Below are 18,613 nucleotides of genomic sequence, written 5' to 3' on the forward strand. Positions count from 1 at the left end.
GAACCCCGGTCCATCTTTCATCATCATATACTTGTTCTACATGTCAAGCTGTTTTCTCGGTGCCATTGCTCTCATATCACTATTACTGGCTGCTGTGTTACTCGTTACTATTGCTCTCATACCACCGCTACTTTCACATCACCCCTGTTGCTAGTGCTTTTCCAGGTGCAGCTGAATTGACAACTCAGTTGTTAAGGCTTATAAGTATTCTTTACCTCCCCTTGTGTCGAATCAATAAATTTGGGTTTTACTTCCCTCGAAGACTGTTGCGATCCCCTATACTTGTGGGTCATCACGCCTCCACCTTGGATATGGCCGCTAACTACGCGACGACGGCGTCCTCCTCCTGGTCGCCGTGGACATAGTCACCGGCGGACAAGATCGTCCTTGCCGGCGCCGCGTCCTCCTCCTCCGACGAGATGTCGTACATCTGAGGCGAGGGAGCGGCACGAAACGCCGAAGGATGGCCCCTCGCCTCCGTTTGCGTACCGCGCGAGCTTCCCCGGGGGCGTGAGCCCCCAGTTTGTCCACCGACAAGCGCTGCGCTTGCACGCGCCCTCCGATCGGACCCATTTGCGCCGCTCTTCCTCCGTGCGGAAAACGGGAGGCCGCGGCGGCGAGTCCCCGCCGCCCAAACCACCGTCTCCCCTAGCGGAACGTCCGTGGCTAGCCATGGGGAGGTCAATGTGCAGCGATGCGGCGTTGGCGACGATTTCTCATCGGAGGAGGTGGGGCGAGGCGGCGGAGCGGCGGCACCGGTGGAGGGGAGTAGAGTTTGGAAACCGAACTCCCCTCCACGGCCCCTTTTAATACGGGGCGGCCGCCGAGTTTCTCGTGCCCTGAACTCATTTTACGGCTAGGCTACGAGTTTGGGCTCCGTTCTAGCCCACTTTCAGCCTGAACCCATAAAGTCGCCGGACTTTTTCGGTTTCAGCATGTTTTACATGCTCTGTTAGAGTCCCTCTAAATAGTATAAACAGATCATCATAGCTTCTTCTATCATAGAGTCTTCTATACAGTTAACTCTAGATTCATTGGTTTGTGCAACAAAAAATTTGAATCACTGGCACAACAGCCTCAAGAGTTATTGGTTTCTACAATTTTCTTAAAAATAGTTGTAAGTTTGTGTTTTTTTTTTTTTTGAGAGAGTAAGTTTGTGTTGCTTATCGTTTTAACACCAACGATCATTTATTCTGGCTTCGCTCCTACTGTAGAACCCACAATCACCTACAAGATGTCGCGGAGCTGATCGAAGGAATCGCCCTACATCATCGCGCACCGAAAGCATCATGGGGTTGCATCGCGCTCCGAGAAGCAAGATGACATTATCGTTGTCATCGTGTTCATCGTCTCCGGACAAAAAAAAAAAAACGTTCTCAGCCGCATCCCTCAAAGCCTTTTTTGTCCAGCGACCCGATACGGTGCCCGGCGCCCCGAGCCCATCCCCGCTACAGGGGATGCTCCGGGAACGCCTGACACACCGAAAAGCGAGGCGGGGAGTGGCGGGACCGATACGTCAGCGGCACACTGAATTTTAACCTAACCATCACCTATCTCGCGACGAAAGTTATTGGTGCGCAGCGATGGTGTAGTTCCCGCAGAGGTGCAGCGAAGCATCTCGTCGCGTCTAGCTCTGTGTGCCGGCGTTAATGTGCGCCACCGCTCCCCCGCCTCCCTCCGGCCTATAAAAAGGGCCGCCTCTCATCGTCTCTCTCACACACTAAACCCTAGCGTCTCTCTCCCCAACCCTAGCCGCCACCATCTCAAGAGTCGATGCCATGGCTGGTAGAGGCGCAGGCCGAGCTCGTGGCAGTGGTTGTGGTCGTGGCCGCGGCAGAGCTGCACGCTCGCCGTCTTCATTGTCGGAAATGCAGGACGAGGAGGGACCCGTGCTGTTCGAGTTCGTCGTCGTCCTCAAGGGCGACCCACACGCCATCCAGAGGCTGCCGGACACCTTCACCGACTTTGTCTCCGGCGACGGACGCCCGGGCTCGCTGCATCTGCGGGAGACTGCCTGCGGCTACTGCCGGTGGATCGTGGACGTGATGTACGACGCGCGCGGCAAGATGTACCTCCACATCGGCTGGGAGAAGTTCGCGCACTACCACCGCCTCGAAGCCGGCTTCGTGGTCGTGTTCTCCTACTTTGGCGATAGAGACATGAGCGTCAAGGTGTTCGACGAGACGCGTTGCCGCCGGCACTACCACGCGATAGCGCCGAGGAGGAGGACGACTAACGAGTGTTGTTTCTTCGCAGCGAAAATATGCACGAAGGTTTTTGGTTGTTCTTCCTCGAAAGAACCAACAGGGCACTGTCAACAACTGGATTTTCCAGTTTGGGTGACTGGGTGTGCCCTCGAGCGTTTTTTCTTGGCAGCGAACACACGAAACTTTCGATGCCCGATCTAGTTAGGTTTAGTTATTTTGCAATGTTTTATATTTGTGTCAATCATGATTCAAACTATGTATTAGTTTGTGCAAAACCATGTTCTAAACTATGTCTTCGTGTAAATCACGTTTCCACAATTATGTATTAGTTTGTGGAATGTTTCTTCTCTTTATTGAAATAAAAATGTAAAAAAAATAAATTGAAAGATTTTAATGTTTGGGGTTGTATTTGGGGGACGCGGCTAGGGAGCGACGTCCCCCAAATATGACACAAACGAAACACGTCCCCCAAACAGTCAATCCGATACCGTTTGAGGAACGGTTTAGGAGACGACTGTAGATGCTCTCAGCTAGCTGCCTGGCTCGCATGGACAAGCTTGAAGACGATGATGTAACTTCCAACTGGATGGATGAAGTTAAGAGGAAAAAGGTGGCACACGAGCAGATCCGTCTACCACTAGATGCATCGTCACCTGTCCCGGGAGTGCTGACCCAGATTCTTGCCCCGGCATGTCGTGCACACGAAGTCTACTTTGATGAGTTAATGATTCGGAAACAAACTTAACATATGCTTAGATTGCCAATTGCAGCTAAAGCACACGAACTTTTTTATTCAGGAGCGCTGCCACCGCGCGCTGGCTCCCCTGCCATCCGCCGGCCGCTACGACGCCAGGAGGGTAGGGGAACCTCGGATGTGGTGTCCAGTTTCGTAGGGTCTTCAAGTTCTTCATCTCCGGTGAAGGGACATTGGCGGCAATGAGAATAGAAGTCCTTCAACCCGGTCTAGATTGATGTTCTCTGTAGGACCATCGACGGCTGGAGTTTGGACTTGATCGTAAGTGTTTATCTACAGCTTGATGTTCTGTGGAGGGGATGATATCGCAGCATAGTGGTGTTCTCAAGTTCCGCCTCCGATAAAGCTTGGGTACTGCTTCGTGAGAGAACTTGTGAGTTTTGTGTTCCCCATCTCTGTCTTACTGGAGTTGGGATTATCTCCCGGCCCATCTCGGTACTAGCTTCTTCGGGACGGTGATCTCCCAAGATTGTGGTCACCGGCTTCTTCTGGTCTACATCCGTTGCTTCTACAAACATCTGGATTGTTTATAGCTTTCTCCGACACGAGCTTCGCTACGTCAGAGATCTAGAGGCGGCATCGAGTTTTTCTCAGGACATGTCATCAAGATATGCATGAGGAAGATGTTGTTGAACTTTTTAAGGACTCGTGTCCTAGCTATTTCTTTTCTTGTAAAGATGTTCTTGTAAGGGCGTGGTCTTAGGCCTTTTGGCAAAAGAAAAAAACCTTAGAATATGCTTGACAACTTACAACACTTGCATAATTAACAACCAGGTTCAACCTACTCTCCTCCATCTCCATGAGCTGCCTACATTTCTGAATTATCTTGCAGCAAAAGAAGAAATTGCCCCCATTGTCATCTAGCCGAGAGGGTATACTACAAAGCAGTGATTGTACAATCTACACCTTTTTCATCGTCGCTAATTTTAACACAAGTTCAACAGTTCTACTAATTAGCAACTACTTCAAAGTTTAGACATATTTTGAGAGCACAAGCAATTACTCTTTCCGTTTGGTTTTATTTGACATTTAATCTTTTGAAGGTTCACTCGTTTTCGTGTGCATCTGGTCTATTTTTAGTGTGTAGATTCACTACTCTTGATTTATACCTAGTTTAGTTTAAAAATATCTCATCTTATATTACTGAACGGAGGAAGTACAAGTTAGCTGCTGGGTTTTATTCACTCTGTAGAAAGCTTGTATATAGGCTGGTCTTACCAGGGAAGGAGCCAGGAATGAAGTATAAGGGGGACAATCTTAGTATGAGGGGGGGCAGAACTAGCTAAAATCACACAAATAAAAAACTAGCATGCATCATAGGGGGGTGAAGCCCCCCTCGTCCCCCTTGTCTCTGTCCCTGGGTCTTACCAACTCTGTCATAGTGTCATGTTTTACTAACTCCGATGTGGATGCAAACTTTTCGTGGTGTGGTAGGTACCTCTACGAGTCTAATCCGTCGAGGAACTGAAGCAACGTTCCAAAAGAAAAGCTGGCGGATGTTTCCCTTGCACCACATGGTCTGGAGCAGGAAGGGCTCATGCTCGAGATACGAAGCAGAGGTGAAATTATGTACTGTAAGTGTTTTTTTTGGAACATGGGTACTGCAGAATACGATTAAATTTAATTTAGCAATAAGTTAAGTGAATCTTTCCTAGATACCTAAAATCCATTTTATGATGATCCATTTCGCGAAAATACAGATTGTGCCAAAGATGCAAAATTGTTTTTTTTCTAACTCGAAAAAAGAAGAAGAACGTATATATGAGCGCCTTTGATTGTACTGTGTTTCGCAAAAAAAAAAAAATTGCAATGGATTTAAAACGAGAGCTTATTCTTAAGTAAATCAATTGGAAGATACTTCTCTAGAGTGTTCCAGATCTGTTTTCCATCTTCCATATGAAAACTGTCAAGTTATCTGATCTCTAAGTTGTAGAAATTACTGTGCGGCTGAGTTTCCTTCATACTATTTATTTAAAACTAATTTTTTTAAGCTACATACTTTCAAATTTAAGTATGAAAAGTGACACGGACATACATACGTGCGTCCTCTACATGCAAAAAAAAATCTTCAAAATTTTTAGAGCGGTAGAAATATAAATTTTGCACCGCTACAATAACTTGGGTACTCCGGAACTTGGTTGCCACTGCGTATTTTTGTGAAATTATGAACATCTGCTCGTAATAAAATACACATGATAGGTTTCGACGGTCACATTTACACATGCTTGAGAGTGCTTTTTTGGTAAGAATCTGATCAAAAGAGATTCGTTATTAGAATTTGACCCAAATAGATGGTTACCTTGTTTCTACCGGTTGTAATGTGTACATCATGTACATATATGCGTTTTTCTCGTAGTGTACTCGGATTTGCTCGTACTTAGCTAGTTTCGTGCTTAGTTAAATCTTACACCATTTAATTTATATTGTGATTCGCGCTAATTATGAGTTGTAACAAAGATATAATGGCATCATCTGACTGAAAATAAATTAGTTCTCACTCTACTTAAAAAAACTGTGGAGTAGAAAGTTTCAATTTTATAAGTTTTGAAAACAAGTTTGACATTTCCCGTGAACCAAGCTAGCGAATGACACGCACGCCGTTGCGCGTATAAAATCCAGTCCCCTTAAACAAACTGACCCAATCGCACTCGCCACCCCCGAATCGCGATCCCCTCCGCACCGGCCCCGCCATGGAGGTGTTCTACTACCTCGTCTTCGGCGGCCTCGCCGCCGTCGTGGCGGCGCTGGAGCTCGGCAAGTCCGGCAAGGACCGCGTCGCCACCCCGACGGCCTTCAACTCCTTCAAGAACAACTACGTCCTCGTCTACTCCCTCATGATGTGTACGCGCGCGCCTAACCCCTCCCCTCCCCTGCCCCTCCTAATTCGCCCAGATCTGAACTGCGGCGGCGCAATGCCGGCACGTTTCTGGGTTTTCCGGTGACTGAATCGTGCGTTCGTCTCTGGTGTAGCTGGGGACTGGCTCCAGGGGCCGTACGTGTACTTCCTCTACAGCCAGTACGGGTTCGACAAGGGCGACATCGGCCGCCTCTTCATCGCCGGCTTCGGCTCCTCCATGCTCTTCGGCACCATCGTCGGATCACTCGCCGACAAGCAGTGCGTCTGCTCGTCCCTTCCTTTGGCGGAGCGGTGTTGATTTCGTCGGTAGGCACTGATGACTGAATGATGAGGTTTTGGGTGGTGATTCGCAGGGGAAGGAAGAGGGCGTGCATCACCTACTGCATCACCTACATCCTCAGCTGCATCACCAAGCACTCCCCGCAGTACAGGATTCTCATGATTGGCCGCGTGCTTGGAGGCATTGCAACATCGCTGCTCTTCTCCGCGTTCGAGTCGTGGCTCGTCGCGGAGCACAACAAGGTAGCAGCTCACCCAGATCTGTGTGCCCATCGAACACTTGTGTGGTTCTGCTTCAGCTTTGTTCAGAAAATGATCACTTTATTCCACCTTAATAAGTATACTAGCTAGTTTACATCTTTGGAAGTTTGGATATTATTGCTTTTGATTATGTATATCAGCCTCAGTATAAAAGCTATCTTACTGGATTATTAAGGAGAGTTCACTGCTGGTAACTTGTATACAGTATGAGTGTATGACCTTGAGGTATAAAAAAACTGAAGAGATCTGTATAGGAACATATTTATAGTGATGCAGTTAAGTACAACATGCTAACTGTACCAGGATCTGAGGTCTGCTTATTAATTCTTATCAGGTTTAAGCCTCTTGCGCACACCCTGTCAGTAATCCAAGTTTCTTTTCAAATGTTTATGTGAATTTTAGTCCTTGTGTGGGCAGATCTTGTCTTCCACTTTTTCTGTCACATGGTCAGAAATAAAAATAAAACTGACCCGCAAGTAGAACTGTGGCAATGTTCAATTGAAGTTTTTCAGCACAACCCTGCTGAGAATTAGCCATTAGCCTTAGAAATTGATAGTACGTACTCCCTCCGATCCATAGTAAGTGTCGGTGATTTAGTACTGATTTAGTACGAACTTTGTAGTAAGTCACCGACACTTATTTTGGATCTGGGGGAGTACAAGTATCACTAGTAGTTTATTGTGTCATGTTCCCTTGTTCAGTACAATCAGCTGTCCAATTTAGCTTATGAAACCATTGTGCTGTTATTGATTAACTCGCCCAATTTCCTGAATATCTTTGGGAACTCCTCTCTTGTATACCCTTGATTATTGGCTGATAGTGTGTAAATCTAACTTTTGATTGTGCAGAGAGGTTTTGATCCGCAATGGTTGTCGATAACATTCTCCAAGGCTATATTTCTTGGGAATGGCCTAGTTGCCATTGTCGCAGGGCTATTTGCTAATCTGCTGGCTGATAACTTGGGTTTTGGCCCTGTCGCCCCATTTGATGCTGCTGCTTGCTTCCTAGCAATAGGTATGGCAATTATCTTATCTTCATGGGGTGAGAACTATGGAGATGCATCTGAGGGCAAGGACTTGATGGCCCAGTTCAAAGTTGCAGCTAAAGCCATTGCTTCTGGTAACTTTAGCATGTCCGGCTATTAGATATGTCAATAATATATTGAAATTGACACTGAGAATTGATGGATTTCTCATGATATTTCAGATGAAAAGATTGCATTGCTTGGGGCCATACAATCACTGTTTGAGGGTTCAATGTACACTTTCGTTTTCTTGTGGACTCCTGCTTTGAGCCCAAATGATGAAGAGATTCCTCATGGCTTCATATTTGCAACATTCATGCTTTCTTCGATGTTGGGTAGCTCAATTGCGTCTCGTCTATTAGCTCGAAAGATGAAGGTTGAGGGCTATATGCAGATCGTGTTCTCGATATCAGCTTTCACTCTTTTCCTCCCTGTTGTTACCAATGTAAGCCTGCTATTCATAACCATTTTGGTTGTTTCCTTGTTTTAGTACTATGATCTAAATGTTACTGTTATCTATTTGTGCTCAACAGTTCATAGTACCTCCCTCAGAAAAAGGTAGCAGCATCTCATTTGGAGGCTGTCTACAGCTCCTTGGTTTCTGTATATTCGAGTCATGTGTTGGCATATTCTGGCCATCAATCATGAAGATGAGATCTCAATATATACCCGAGGAGGCGAGAAGCACTATCATGAATTTCTTCCGCATACCACTCAACCTGTTCGTATGTGTGGTGCTTTACAATGTAAGCAGCAAATCCTTCTTACTTTCAAGTTCAGTGTTCCTTTTTGTTAGTCTAGTACAATAACAGAAAATACCATGCGCACTTCAGTTCAAACGAGTACATGAAGAAAGAAAGATTGCAGTAGAACAAGCTAAACTGTTATTACTCATGCCAATAATGCTCTTCCTATGAATGTTACTCTGCAGGTGAATGCCTTCCCAATCACTGTCATGTTTGGCATGTGTTCTATTTTCCTTTTCATCGCAGCAATTTTGCAGAGGCGGCTGATGGTTGTATCTGACCTTCACAGATCAATTAGTACTAGTACGTCATCTTCATTCATTTCAATTTTCATACCCAACAAATGTTATTTTCTTTCTTCGGATTAGATGCAGTCTTACTCAATTGCTAACCACAAGATCAAACTCCTGCAGAAGCCACAGAGATGATAGCAGAAGATGAGCCACTGAACCCTTAGAATACACCAGAGAGGATGGGCGTGCACCGGACATTGAACTGTCTCCAACTTCATCTGCTCTCCACTGGGCCGCTGAATAAGATGGAACCAGAATGCTGGAACAAAACTCTGTGTAGTTTGCCTCGTTAGGTGCTTGTATTCAGTTTTGTCAGGATAGAGCACACGGTTCAGCGTGTATTGAGCTACACACGGCACAGTAGAGCTTGTCATAGCACCAAATCTGTACTCGCCTTCCTTTCTTATACGTGCTAACAGGATCATATTTGTATTAAATCCGACATGTCTCTTGATGAAAGCTATAGCCTGTACCATGTCCCCCATTCTGGATGCTTGTGAAGGATTCTACTACTCCGTAGCAAGATGAGTTTCTGCTGATTGTCTCCTATCTTTTGTAGTCTCGGTAAAATGAGTACTGATTAGCAGTCCATTTTTACTTAAAACGTAGTGATTACAATTACACAACCATCTCAATGGAGTGGCTTACATCCTTCAGGGGAACAGGAGCACAGCAATCAACAGGCCACCAAAACAGCTCAACTGGTGGCAGAAGCAGAATTACCAGTGCTAGAATATTTTCATCGTATTCCTAAATTGGCAGAAGCAGAGCTATAAACAACCAGAAATGATAACACAGATACAGAAATATGCATCTGCAAAGCATCATGATCTTAGGGGTAGGGTCAAACTGAGTGCCAGATATTCAAAATGATCAGCTAAACTCCAGATATTCCAAATGATCTTATAGCTTGTATCAGCAGGAGTTGCAAAAGAACACGGAAGCAGGATCATCGCCACAATCACAGCATCAAACTCAAGAGGAACTTCAGAATTTTTTTGATTCACAAAGCCACATCAAAGAGATACAAATGAACACATGAGACATGAGCATTTTATGAAAACCTAGTAATCCACCACATGAGACATGAGCATTCATGAAAACCTAGTAATCCACAGTGCACCCATGTTCTCATCAATCTACAATACAAATGCTGTAAACTCTCGGATAAACTCTTTTTGTTCAGCAACATCCAAAAAAAACGTATATTATTCTTGCATCCATGATGTTACATTGCAACACAGGTCAAAAGAATTCCCATTCCGATGTGACTAACATAGGATAGATATTATGCATTCTCAACTCTCAAGTGGAGCAGCTAACCCTGAGAATTACAGACGAACAAGGATTCATTCTTGGCGACGGATTGATCTGATCACTGGATCTGAGCGAACAGGAAGGGATACGGAGATGTGGTCATATTGCCGGCACATATCGCTTGGCGAGCTGCTTGCCAGCCAAGGCGGCGGCAGCGAGGACCCCGCCGACGGCGCCCGCGACGGCGGCGGATCGCGGCCCGTTGGCAGCGCGGAAGAGCGCGCCGGTGCCGAGCCCGGCGACGACGCTGTTGATCCAGTCGTCGCGGTCGCGCACCTCGACCATGCCGCTCTCCATCCCGGCGTACATGAGCCCGATGACCCCGACCCTGTTGCCGTAGCGGCGGCCGGAGCTGCCGCAGGCGTTGAGCAGGCGGTTGGCGCGGATCTTGGCGGTGTCCCCGGGCTCCGCGCCGGCGGCGGCCTGGCGGAGGCCGAGGGCGGCGCCGCCCACGGCGCCCGAGAGGTACCCGATGCCCGTGTAGTAGGTGAGGTTCTCGCCCCAGGAGCGGCGCTGCACCGCGGACTCCTCCTGGAAGAGGAACTCCGGCGACGTGGGCAGATCGTAGAGGTTCTTGTAGTTGTGGGGGACGTTGAGGTCCTGGTAGGGGTTGTACTTCCGGCGGCCGGGGACATGGTCGTCCTCGGCGTTTGATCCCGGGGGGAACATCCGAGGGTCGGCCATGGCGGCGGCGGCGGTAGGGCTAGGGTTTGGGGTGTGGTCGGCGGTGAGACGCGCGGGGCAGGGGAAATTGGAGGAATGGAAGGAGTGCCGCTTTAGCTGTCTACCATTTGCGACGCGGTCCCTCTCGTGGCTGATATTTTCTTTCTTGGGCTATGGGCTAGATGCCGGCCGCTCGAGGTTGCGAACAGTTTTTTGCTATCTTGAGAATTTGTTTATCATTATGAAATGGTTTTCTTTCTGTGATAAATTCTCAGGTCACTGCAGCGACAAATGAGAGGAGTAACTCAATTTCTTTGGGAACACCAATATACTGTGAGGAACTGAGGATGCACATATACGCATACATCACGCACACACTATCACCATTGGGCACTATCTCATATAACGACCGCTGAAAATCTGAGTAGTAGAACTTGGAGGAACTCCGGCGACGTGGGGATGAGCTTGGAGTGATGGGGCAGCCGGTGAGAACCGCACATCGATCTCGGTCTTGGTGGATGATGACGGCGTCGCTTGACGTCGTTACCTTGTCGGAGGCATCGTCTTTGCGCGTCTCGTCATTTTTCTCGGCTTGCAATGAATAATGGTGGCTGTCCTGTGATTTCTCTCGCGCCAAGTGAAGATTGGTCGGATGCTTCTTCCTGCCGGGTTGGCTGGATTGTCATGTTCCGAAAGGCCCTGCCGGTGAAATTCATTGTGCGATCAATGCCTGAAGATTGCTGGATTGGGTGCTTTCGGTCATGCGCACCCATGTTTTTTATCTGACCGTTTGGTTTCAGAGGGAGCGCTTCGAAGCTCTGCTGGCATGGTGCTAGCGGAGAAGGTCATGAAAGCCGAGGTCGGTGGAAGAGCAACGGTGGCCGGATCTTGGTGCTGAGGTGGAATTGGCTTGGAGCTTCGTGATTTCGAACATCGACTTGTATCTGGGGGCGATTCAGGGTGAAAATTCAAGGTGTGGCCTTAACTGGTTGTGCCTGGTAATGTTCTTGTTGAACGTATTGTTTTGAGAAAGAGGACTTTTGATACGTCCATTTTGCATCACTATTTTATATCATAATTTTCTGTTATTCATTGATATATTTCATATTTAGAGATGATACTTATGTTATTTCACCTATTTTGCATATTTCATGATGATTGGAGAACTACTCACCGGAGTCAGGATTCTGCTGGAAAAAGCACCGTCAGGATAAAATATTTCTGGAGATCAACAATTGACGGAAAATATACCGAAGCTCCTATTTCGCCAAATGACGGAGCCAGACAAAAGGGGAGGCCGAGGAGGGCCGCCATGTCCCCCCATAGGCCGGCGCGGGCTCCACCCTGGCCGCGCCGCCATGTGGGGAGGGGGCCCACGACACCCCTCGGCCATCTCTCCTTCGCGTACATCATCTCCCGAAAACCCTAAGGCGTAAAAGAACATCGAGAATAGACACAGCCGCCTCTGCGGGGCGGAAAACACCTGAGAGAAAAGAACTCTCTGGCAGGCTGAAATCCGCCGGGGAAATTCCCTCCCGGAGGGGGAAATCGTCGCCATCGTCACCGCCATCGAGCTGGACTTCATTGGGATCATCATCACCATCATCTCCACCGCCGACACCGTCATCTCCACCGCTGCACTTCATCTCCGCTTGTAACATCTAGGGTTGAATCTTGATTATTTCATAGGGAAACTCTCCGGTATTGATTACTCCTTGTTATTGATGCTATTGAGTGAAACCGTTGAATTAAGGTTTATGTTCAGATTGTTATCCATCATCATATCACCTCTGATCATGTTCCATATGATGTCTTGTGAGTAGTTCGTTTAGTTCTTGAGGACATGGGTGAAGTCTAAATGTTAGTAGTGAACTATGTTGAGTAATATTTAATGGTTTGATATTTAAGTTGTGGTGTTATTCTTCTAGTGGTGTCATGTGAACGTCGACTACATGATACTTCACCTTTATGGGCCTAGGGGAATGCATCTTGTATTCGTTTGCTAATTGTGGGGTTGCTCGGAGTGACAACAACCTCGAACCCCCGTTGGTATATCGATGCATGAGGGATAGCGGGATCTCAGAGTTTAAGGTTGTGGTTAGATTTATCTTAATTACTTTCTTGTATTTGCGGATGCTTGCAAGGGGTTTAATCACAAGTATGTATTAGTCCTAGGAAGGACGGTGCATTAGCATAGGTTCACCCACACAACACTTATCAAAACAATGAAGATTAATCAACTATATGAAGCGAAAGCACTAGACTAAATTTCCGTGTGTCCTCAAGAACGTTTAGTCATCATAAGTAAACAAACCGGCTTGTCCTTTGTGCTAAAAAGGATTGGGCCACTCGCTGCAATTATTACTCTCGCATTTTACTTACTTGTATTTTATTTATCTGCTATATCAAAACCCCCTGAATACTTGTCTGTGAGCATTTACAGTGATTCCTTCATCGAAACTGCTTGTCAACACCTTTTGCTACTCGTTGGGTTCGACACTCTTATTTATCGAAAGTACTACGATACACCCCCTATACTTGTGGGTCATCAAGACTATTTTCTGACGCCGTTGCCGGGGAGTGAAGCGCTATTGGTAAGTGGAATTGGTAAGGAAAACTTTTACTGTACGTGCTGTTTTTATTTCTGTCGGCTGCCATAATTCATTATGGGGAGATCTTCTCTTGCATTCCTATTTGAAAAATCTACTACTACTGCAACGGTAGTGGATGAGGCGCCAGGTGAGAAAGAGATTCCATATAAAATACCTATGAAAATTATTGAACGTGTTGTGGATAACCGCTATGAAGGGGATGGAACTGTCCATCCTGGAGATCATTTACTGTTTCTACACGAATTATGCGGGTTATTCAAGTGTGCAGGTATTTCTATGGATAAAGTTAGGAAGAAACTATTCTCTATGTCGCTATCTGGTAAAGCGGCGCATTGGTATAAATTGCTGAAGAATGGGAACTCTCTTGATTGGAAGGATATTGTGCCTCTATTTTATTCTAAATTCTATCCTCCAAGTGAAATTCACAAAGACCGAAACCGCATATATAATTTCTGGCCTCATGATGGAAAGAGTATTGCCCAAGCATGGGGGAGATTGAAGTCTTTAATGCTCAAATGCCCCATTCATGAGCTTCCTAGTAATATCATCATTGATAATTTCTATGCAAGACTTTCTTTTCAAGACAAAACCTTGCTGGATACTTCTTGTTCTGGATCATTCACACGCAACAAATAAGAGTTTAAATGGGACATTCTTGATCGGATTCAGGAGAATACTGAAGGATGGGAGAACGACAAAGGTAGAGAGTCGGGTATAAATTATGATTATGAATGCATTGAAACTTTTATGGATATTGATAAATTTCGTAATATGAGTGCTACTTATGGTCTTGATTCTCAAGTTGTTGCAAATTTTTATAAAGCCTTTGCCTCTCATTTTGAATTTCCTAGGAAGAATTTTAATAAGTATCATGAACCTTATAAAGATAAAACTGATTCACCTATAGGTAAATGTGTTGAAATTAAAACTGTTGATCATATTCTTCCTGAAGCTTATATTGAAAAAACTCCTTTCCTTGCTAAGATGAAGGAGTATTCTGTTATAACTAGTGTGGTTAATAAAAGTTCAAACAAACCTATAGAACCTGAGGAGCAAATAAATGTTGAACCTGCTATTGCAATAATTAAAGATCTTGTGACTGAAAATGTAGAAGATGGTCACATCATTTTCTGTGAAGATGCTTCTAATATTGTTTCACATCCTAGTAAGTCTAGGAAAGCTAGTGTTCCTATGCTCTCTGTTAGAATTGGTGATCATTGTTATTATGGGTTATGCGATATTGGTGCAAGTATTAGTGCCATTCCTTATGAGCTTTACAAGGAAATCATGCATGAAATTGGTTCTTGTGAACTGGAATATATTGATGTGGTTATTCGGCTAGCTAATAGAGAAACTATCTCTCCTATTGGTATTGTTCGAGATGTGGAAGTTCTATGTGGTAAGATTAAATATCCTGCTGACTTTTTGGTACTTGGTTCTGCTGCTAGTAAGACTTGTCCTATCATTTTTGGTAGACCTTTTCTAAATACTTGTGGAGCTATAATAGATTGCAAGAAAGAGGAAATTGTGACTAAATTTGGTGGTGAATCTTATGATTTTAATTTCTCTAAATTTGCCAAGGTTCCTTATGAAGCTGAATTACCTAACGATGATTTTAGAGTTGAACAGTGTGCATCTATTGCTCTTGCTCCTAATAATCCTTTGCAGCAATATTTGGAGGATCATGAGAGTGAAGTCTTTAGGGAAGAAAGGAATGAGCTTGATGAAATTTTCCTTCGTCAACCTATTCTTAAACATGACTTACCGGTTGAAGATCTAGGTACAACACCACCACCAAAGGAAGATCCTGTTTTTGATTTGAAACCGTTGCTCGATAATCTTAAGTATGCTTATATTGATGATAAGAAAACATATCATGTTATTATTAGTGCTAAGCTTTTAGATTTTGAGGAAGAAAGGTTATTGGAAATATTGAAGAAACACCGAGGAGCTATTGGCTACACTCTTGATGACTTGAAGGGGATTTCTCCCTCTATTTGCCAACATGCCATCAACATGGAAGATGATGCAAAGCCTTTTGTTGAACATCAGCGTCGTCTAATTCCTAAGATGAAGGATGTGGTAAGAAATGAGGTATTAAAACTTCTTGAAGCTGGTATTATATATCCTATTGCTGATAGTAGATGGGTTAGTCCTGTGCATTGTTGATACGTCCCAAACGTATCTATAATTTCTTATGTTCCATGCTACTTTTATGATGATACTCACATGTTTTATACACATTATATGTCATTATTATGCATTTTCCGGCACTAACCTATTGACGAGATGCCGAAGAGCCGATTCTTGTTTTATCGCTGTTTTTGGTTTCAGAAACCCTAGTAAGGAAATATTCTCGGAATTGGACGAAATCAACGCCCAGGGTCCTATTTTTGCACGAAGCTTCCAGAAGACCAAAGGAGTCACGAAGTGGGGCCACGAGGCGCCGCCACAACAGGGCGGGCGCGGCCCGAGTGCCGGCCGCGCGGCCTCGGCGTGTGGGGCCCTCGTGTGGCCCCCGACTCGCCCTTCCGCCTACATATAGTCTTCATCGCGAAACCCCCGATGACCGAGAGCCACGATACGGAAAACCTTCCGAGACGCCGCCGCCGCCAATCCCATCTCGGGGGATTCGGGAGATCGCCTCCGGCACCTGCCGGAGAGGGGAATCATCTCCCGGAGGTCTCTTCATCGCCATGATCACCTCCGGATCGATGTGTGAGTAGTTCACCCCTGGACTATGGGTCCATAGCAGTAGCTAGATGGTCGTCTTCTCCCCATTGTGCTATCATGTTAGATCTTGTGAGCTGCCTATCATGATCAAGATCATCTATTTGTAATCCTTCATGTTGTGTTTGTTGGGATCCGATGAATATTGAATACTATGTCAAGTTGATTATCAATCTATCATATATGTTATTTATGTTCTTGCATGCTCTCCGTTGCTAGTAGAGGCTCGGCCAAGTTGATACTTGTGACTCCAAGAGGGAGTATTTATGCTCGATAGTGGGTTCATGCCTCCATTAAATGCTGGGACGAGTGACAGAAAGTTCTAAGGTTGTGGATGTCTCTGTTGCTACTAGGGATAAAACATCGATGCTTTGTCTAAGGATATTTGTGTTGATTACATTACGCACCATACTTAATGCAATTGTCTGTTGTTTACAACTTAATATTTGGAAGGAGTTCGGATGATAACTCTGAAGGTGGACTTTTTAGGCATAGATGCATGTTGGATAGCGGTCTATGTACTTTGTCGTAATGCCCCGATTAAATCTCATAGTACTCATCATGATATATGTATGTGCATTGTTATGCCTTCTTTATTTGTCAATTGCCCAAGCGTAATTTGTTCACCCAACATGCTGCTATCTTATGGGAGAGACACCGCTAGTGAGCTGTGGACCCCGGTCCTATTCTTTACATCTCGAAATACAAACTCGCTGCAATTGTTCTTTACTTGTTTTTCGCAAACAACCATCATCATCCACACTATACATCTAATCCTTTGTTTACATCAAGCCGGTGAGATTGACAACCTCATCTGTTACGTTGGGGCAAAGTTACTGTGATTGTGTTGTGCGAGGTTCCACGTTGGCGCCGGAATCCCCGGTGTTGCGCCGCACTACACTCCTCCGCCATCAACCTTCAACGTGCTTCTTGGCTCCTCCTGGTTCGATAAACCTTGGTTTCTTTCGAGGGAAAACTTGCTACTGTGCGCATCACACCTTCCTCTTGGGGTTCCCAATGGACGTGTCAACTACACGCATCAAGCAATTTTTCTGGCGCCGTTGCCGGGGAGATCAAGACACGCTGCAAGGGGAGTCTCCACTTCCAATCTCTTTACTTTGTTTTTGTCCTGCTTTACTTTATTTTATTTACTACTTTGTTTGCTGCACTTAAACAAAACACAAAAAAATTAGTCACTAGTTTTACTTTATTTACTGTCTCGTTCTCTATATCAAAAACACAAAAAAAATTAGTTACTTGCATTTACTTTATCTAGTTTGCTTTATTTACTACTGCTAAAATGGGTACTGTTGAGAATACTAAGTTGTGTGACTTCACTAGCACAAATAATAATGATTTCCTATGCACACCTATTGCTCCACACTGCTACTACAGACAGAATTATTTGAAATTAAACCTCGCTTTACTTGAATCTTGTTATGAGAGAGCAATTTTACGAGTGTTAGTTACGATGATGATGCTGCCCATCTTAATAATTTTGTTGAACTATGTGAAATGCAAAAGTATAAGGATGTAGATGGTGACATTGTAAAATTAAAATTGTTTCCTTTCTCTTTAAGAGGAAGAGCTAAAGATTGGTTGCTATCTCTCGCCTAGAAATAGTATTGATTCTTGGACTAAATGTAAGGATGCTTTTATTGGTAGATATTATCCTCCCGCTAAAATTATATCTTTGAGAAGTAGCATAATGAATTTTAAGCAATTAGATAATGAACATGTTGCTCAAGCATGGGAGAGAATGAAATCTTTGGTAAAGAATTGCCCAACCCATGGAGTGACTACTTGGATGATCATCCAAACCTTTTATGCAGGATTGAATTTTTCTTCGCGGAACCTATTGGATTCAGCTGCTGGAGGTACCTTTATGTCCATCACTTTGGGGGCGGCAACAAAGCTTCTTGATGATATGATGACAAATTACTCCGAATGGCACACGGAAAGAGCTCCACAAGGTAAGAAGGTAAATTCTGATTGAAGAAACCTCCTCCTTGAGTGATAAGATTGATGCTATTATGTCTATGCTTGTGAATGGTAGATCTAATGTTGATCCTAATAATGTTCCTTTAGCTTCATTGGTTGCCCAAGAAGAACATGTTGATGTGAACTTCATTAAAAATAATAATTTCAACAACAATGCTTATAGGAACAATTCTAGTAACAACTATAGGCCATATCCTTCTGCTAATGGTAATAGTTATGGTAATTCTTATGGGAATTCTTACAACAATAATAGGAGTGTACCCCCTGGTCTTGAAGCCATGCTTAAAGAATTTATTAGTACATAAACTGCTTTTAACAAATCTGTTGAGGAAAAGCTCGATAAAATTGATATTCTTGCTTCTAAGGTTGATAGTCTTGCCTCTGATGTTGATCTTTTAAAATTGAAAGTTATGCCTAATAGGGATATTGAAAATAAAATTGTTACTACAGCAAATGCCATCCAAGTTCGAATTAATGAGAATATTAGATTGATGGCTGAATTGCATGCTAGGTGGGAAAGAGAAGAAAATGAAAAACTAGCTAAAGAGAATAATGTAGCTAAAGTTTGGACTATTACCACCACTAGTAATATTAATGATTCACATGTTGCTACACCTCCTACTATCAATGGTAAAATAATTTGTGTTGGCAATGTTACTACTCCTAGTGCAAAGCGTGCAAAATTGCTCGAAGCTGCTAAAACTGCTTGAAATTGATAAAGCTACTGAAATTTTTCAAAATATTGGGGATAATGATCCCATTGCTGTAGATTATAATGGTTTAGACTTTGATGATTGTCACATCTCTGAAGTTATAAAGTTCTTACAAAAACTTGCTAAAAGTCCCAATGCTAGTGCTATAAATTTGGC

At 44.4% G+C, this 18,613-nt stretch overlaps 2 protein-coding genes across 2 annotated transcripts; one reads left to right on the forward strand and one right to left on the reverse strand.

Moving 5' to 3' along the window:
• The first annotated feature begins 5,651 nt into the window (after positions 1 to 5,651).
• LOC124708584 (molybdate-anion transporter-like) lies at positions 5,652 to 8,893 on the forward strand. The gene is made up of 8 exons (XM_047240263.1): positions 5,652 to 5,802; positions 5,932 to 6,076; positions 6,172 to 6,340; positions 7,207 to 7,477; positions 7,565 to 7,827; positions 7,916 to 8,128; positions 8,314 to 8,431; positions 8,542 to 8,893. Exons 1-8 carry the CDS (start codon positions 5,652 to 5,654, stop codon positions 8,583 to 8,585), a joined length of 1,374 nt encoding a protein of 457 aa, XP_047096219.1. The 3' UTR covers positions 8,586 to 8,893.
• Positions 8,894 to 9,403: 510 nt separating this feature from the next.
• On the reverse strand, positions 9,404 to 10,513 carry LOC124708678 (mitochondrial import inner membrane translocase subunit TIM23-1-like). Its single transcript, XM_047240354.1, has one exon. It carries the CDS (start codon positions 10,420 to 10,422, stop codon positions 9,838 to 9,840), a length of 585 nt encoding a protein of 194 aa, XP_047096310.1. The 5' UTR covers positions 10,423 to 10,513; the 3' UTR covers positions 9,404 to 9,837.
• Positions 10,514 to 18,613: the final 8,100 nt, after the last annotated feature.

This window comes from Lolium rigidum, chromosome 4, assembly GCF_022539505.1.
Source record: "Lolium rigidum isolate FL_2022 chromosome 4, APGP_CSIRO_Lrig_0.1, whole genome shotgun sequence".
NCBI lineage: Eukaryota > Viridiplantae > Streptophyta > Magnoliopsida > Poales > Poaceae > Lolium > Lolium rigidum.